Source organism: Halyomorpha halys, unplaced genomic scaffold (assembly GCF_000696795.3).
Source record: "Halyomorpha halys isolate HHAL.00 unplaced genomic scaffold, Hhal_1.1 Scaffold534.1, whole genome shotgun sequence".
Lineage (NCBI taxonomy): Eukaryota > Metazoa > Arthropoda > Insecta > Hemiptera > Pentatomidae > Halyomorpha > Halyomorpha halys.
The window spans coordinates 260374-264698 of record NW_027112374.1 but is presented as its reverse complement, the minus strand read 5'-3'; the positions used below and the strand labels follow the sequence as shown (position 1 = coordinate 264698).

Here is a 4325-nt window from a genome sequence, read left to right as displayed (position 1 = left end):
TCTCGTATTCAATCCTTACAATCCAAAATCCTTCGTAAAATCCTCAATGCTCCTTACTTTGTCACAAATAAAATCATACATAAAGACCTTAATGTTCCCCATGTAACCGATCTAGCCCGAACCAGATATCACTCCTTCCAATATAAACTCTCTCACCACTCAAACCCTCAAAGCAATGACCACTTGCCCCACAGTATCCTTTAATAATACCCCACTTACCCCTGTCGAACAGATCCATTACTCAGGAATATGACTGGACAAACGACTGATATGGAATCCTTGTAAAATATTAAAAAGACAGGAAACTGCACGTCGATTTCGACTATTACAGCATTTACTTGACAAACGGTCTAAACTTCCAATATTTGACAAAAGACTGATCTACATGACTATTATAAGGCCTATCTGGACATACACAGTTGAGCTTTGGGGCTCCACTAAACCATCAAATTCCTCCTGAATCCGCAGATTATTGCTCCTTACTTTGTCACAAATCAAGTCATCCATCAGGAACTAAATGTCCCATATGTTGCCAATTTGGCCAGAACTAGATACCAATCCTTCCCAAGCACCCAAACCAACTTGTTTCTAGCCTGGCTTCTTCTTCATTACCTAATAATCCTCCTTAGCGAAGAAGATGAAAAGAAGATGGCCTCGAGATCTTCTCCTCTAGAAATATTATTGGAGTTCAATCAATGGATAGATTCCCCATATCATATCATGTTACTATCTCAACTACAGAAAATCTACTTGTTGTATATATTTTTACACAGTTGTAAATAACAATAAATAAATTATGAAAAAAATAACCTTCGTTCTAGACTTTTGAATTTAATTACCAAACACATTTAATGTCTTCATTAACATAAAACTGTGTAATTTTCAAATTTATGACACGCACAACAACAATTTTTCATTCATAGCTCCAATATTGTAAAAACTACCAATAACACTAGAAAACCTAACAGTATAAGAGCCGGGAAGTAATAAAGGCAGTTATCTCACCCCGATTTTTATTACTTTAATCAAAACTAGGTATAATTACTTGTGAAAACTGGTGAGTCTTGAAGGACTGTAAATTTTCAGAAATATGAGCTTTAATAGAGCTATTTACGTCCAATAGTTCTCGAGATATAGCGTTTTAAAATCAACATTTCTTAAAAATCTACTGAAAGATTAGTAAGTAGTTAATTTATTTTGAGATATCTATATATCAGGAACTATGTAACGTATAGATGTCTATTAGCACTCAAATTAAAGCTAGTTTCACGTACTATAACGTAGTTTATGAACATTATCTTTGTAGGAATAGTACTTTTCATGATATGGGCTAAAATAAATTGATTTATAGTTGTTCGGACAATACGTTTGAGTTATGAAAAACTTTATTTCAGAAACCATAGGACACACAGATGTTTGTCAGCACTCAAATTAAAGCTAGTTAAATGTACTATAAAGTAGTTAATAATTATCTTTGTAGGAGTAGTAGTTTTTATGATATTTGACAAAATAAATTTACAAACTGTTAATTTCTTGTTGTTCGTATAAAATGTTTTATTTTTGAAAACTATATTTCTAGATCCATTAGACGCAAATATGCCTGCAAGCACTCAAAATAAAGGAAATTTAACTTCTAAATTTGTTTATGACACTTATCTTCGTAGAGATAGTAGTTTTTATGATATTCTCATATGAATATAAATTTGCCAAATGAAAATTTTTACAAACAACTATAAATCAATTTAATTTAGCAAATATCATGAAAACTACTACTCTTACGAAGATAAACATCATAAACTACTTTATAGCTCATTAAACTAGCTATAATTACAGTGCTAATAGACATCTGTACGTCGAATGATTTTTGAGATATAAATTTTTCAAAATACATTTACTTACTACTGACCTTTCAGTCCATCCCATTATTTAATGAAATGTTGCTTTTTAAAAAGCTATATCTCAAGAACTATTGAACATAAATAACTCTTTTAAGACTCATATTTTAGCAAATTTAATCTTCTATAAATGACGTTCTCAACGACGGTGAACGTATTGAACTACTTCATAGCCCATTAAATTAGCATTAATTTGAGTGCATTAATTTTGAAACAGACATCTGTACGTCAAATGATTTTTCAAAATACATTCACTAACTACTGATCTTTCAGTAGATTTTTAAAAAATGTTACTTTTTAAAAAACTCTATCTCGAGAACTATTGAGCGTAAATAGCTCTATCAAGGCTTACAGTTTAGCCAATTTGCTCTACTTTAAATGATGTTATCTTAGATTTTCTATTTTGTTGGTAGTTTTAAAGATACAGAGCTCCGAATGAAAAATTAATTATCCTTAACACTTTTAAAAAGTCACCATTTTTTATTTCCCCTACGTATACTTGGGAGACTCAATTTTGACTAGTAATTATACATAGTTTTCATTAAAGTAATCAAAAATTGGGGTGAAATAACTGCCTTTTTCTCCTGTTGGATTCTTGTACTATAAAGGAACATGATTTAAAGGAGAGTAAATTTACTACATTATGAGCCCTAACAGAACTTTTTACTTTTAATAGTGTCCGAGGTATACCTTTCTAAGTTGCAACATTTCATAAAGAATGGACTGAAAAATCAGTAGTGATTTTAATTTGAGAAATCTATATTTCAAAAACTATTCGACGTACAGGTGCTTATTAGTTTAGTATTCCAATTAAAGAGATCTTAATGTAGTTTTCATGATATTAAACAAACTAAATTCACAAAATGTTGATTTGTAATTATTTGGACAAAAAGTATGATTTATGAAAGAATATATCTCAGAAACGATAAGACGTAAGGAAGTTTGCTAGTACTCCAATTAAAGCCACATGGATGTACTATCAAGTATTTTATGGCGTTTTTTTCGTTTTTATGATATTTTCAAAACAATTATCGGAACAACCAGACTTTAACATTCTCTGAATTCAGTTTGGGAAATATCATAAAAACCACTTTTCCTACAAAGATAAACGTCATAAACCACTTTATAGTACATCCATGTAGCTTTAATTTGAGTGCAAGCAGACATCTGTGTTGAACGCGACACAAATAAAATGTTTTTACTGTTCTTAGTTACGGTTTGAGCTCAACAATCGATATATTCACAGTTCGCCACAAAGCAACATATAAACAATAAAAAATGAATTTTTATATCTCACTTTTACAATCTGAACGTCTATGATTTCTAAGATATAATTTAACGGAAATAAAAATTTTTGTCTGAACAACTAGAAATCAACATTTTGTGAATTCATTTTCTTGAATATCATGAAAACTACTACTGCTATGAAGATAAACATTATAAAGTACTGTAAAATACATTAAACTAGCTTTAATTGGAATGACAATAAACATCTGTATGTCGAATATGTTTCGCAAAATATATTTACTTCTGTTTTTCAGTGCATTCTTCATGACATTTAAAGAAAAAAACTTTATCGTGAGAACTATTGATCGAAAATAGTTCTATTACGTTTTTTTGTTTTTGTTAATTACGTTTATTAATTAACGTACGTTTGTTGTTGATAATTTGAAAGATCGGGAGCTCCGAAAGAAAATGAAATAGTCACCATTTTTTTACTCCCTTTCTGTACTTGGCCGACTCATCAACTTTGACTCGTAGTTATACATAGCTGTCATTAATCTAAAATTGGGGTGAAATAACTTCTTTTTTTCTTTTCTTAGGCTCTTCTACTATCTTTATCATATAAAATTAATGACATTGAGCCGGGCACTCAAGAGAAAACTTGCCCATTGCACACAAAATTATTCTCTTACCTATTACGAACAATGTAATTATGCACATATGCTAAAGATATATATTATTTTGTGTTTTAGTCCAAGGAGTTCAACACTCTTCTGTACCAGCTCATGATCGAAGACAAGACCAACCAGTTCATAAACAATGTGAGTATTAGCTTCGTATTATATTAAAATACCATAATTATATTTAATATATATTTTTTAAAAAAATAGAAATTTTACTTAAATAGTTTATTTAAATAATTGCAGTATTAAAAAGTTTAGACCCTTTGTATTTTATATTACCCCGCGAACTTTAAGTGACTTATGCGAAATTTATTTTGACCATTTGGCCACAAAAATAAAATTACATACAGTGCAATGGTTATATTTTGAGGTTTCTAAACACTCCCGGGCACCGTGGTCTCTTTAAAATCAAATGAACCATCTCATTGATGGTCCAGATCTTTGAGGATCATGCAATGTCATTAGATAATATAGCTCTACCCCTCACACGTGGGTGATAGAGTGGGCTCAGGGATCCTCAGGT

At 30.5% G+C, this 4325-nt stretch overlaps 1 protein-coding gene across 1 annotated transcript in view; it reads left to right on the top strand.

Annotated features, from left to right (window-relative positions):
* Nucleotides 1–4325, top strand: part of LOC106684010 (gustatory and pheromone receptor 33a) — a 29064-nt gene that overhangs the window by 20280 nt on the left and 4459 nt on the right. Inside the window, exon 2 of the mRNA XM_067050268.1 lies at nucleotides 3872–3940. Within this exon, the coding sequence (XP_066906369.1) occupies nucleotides 3872–3940 (69 nt within the window). The remainder of the gene's footprint in view (nucleotides 1–3871; nucleotides 3941–4325) is intronic.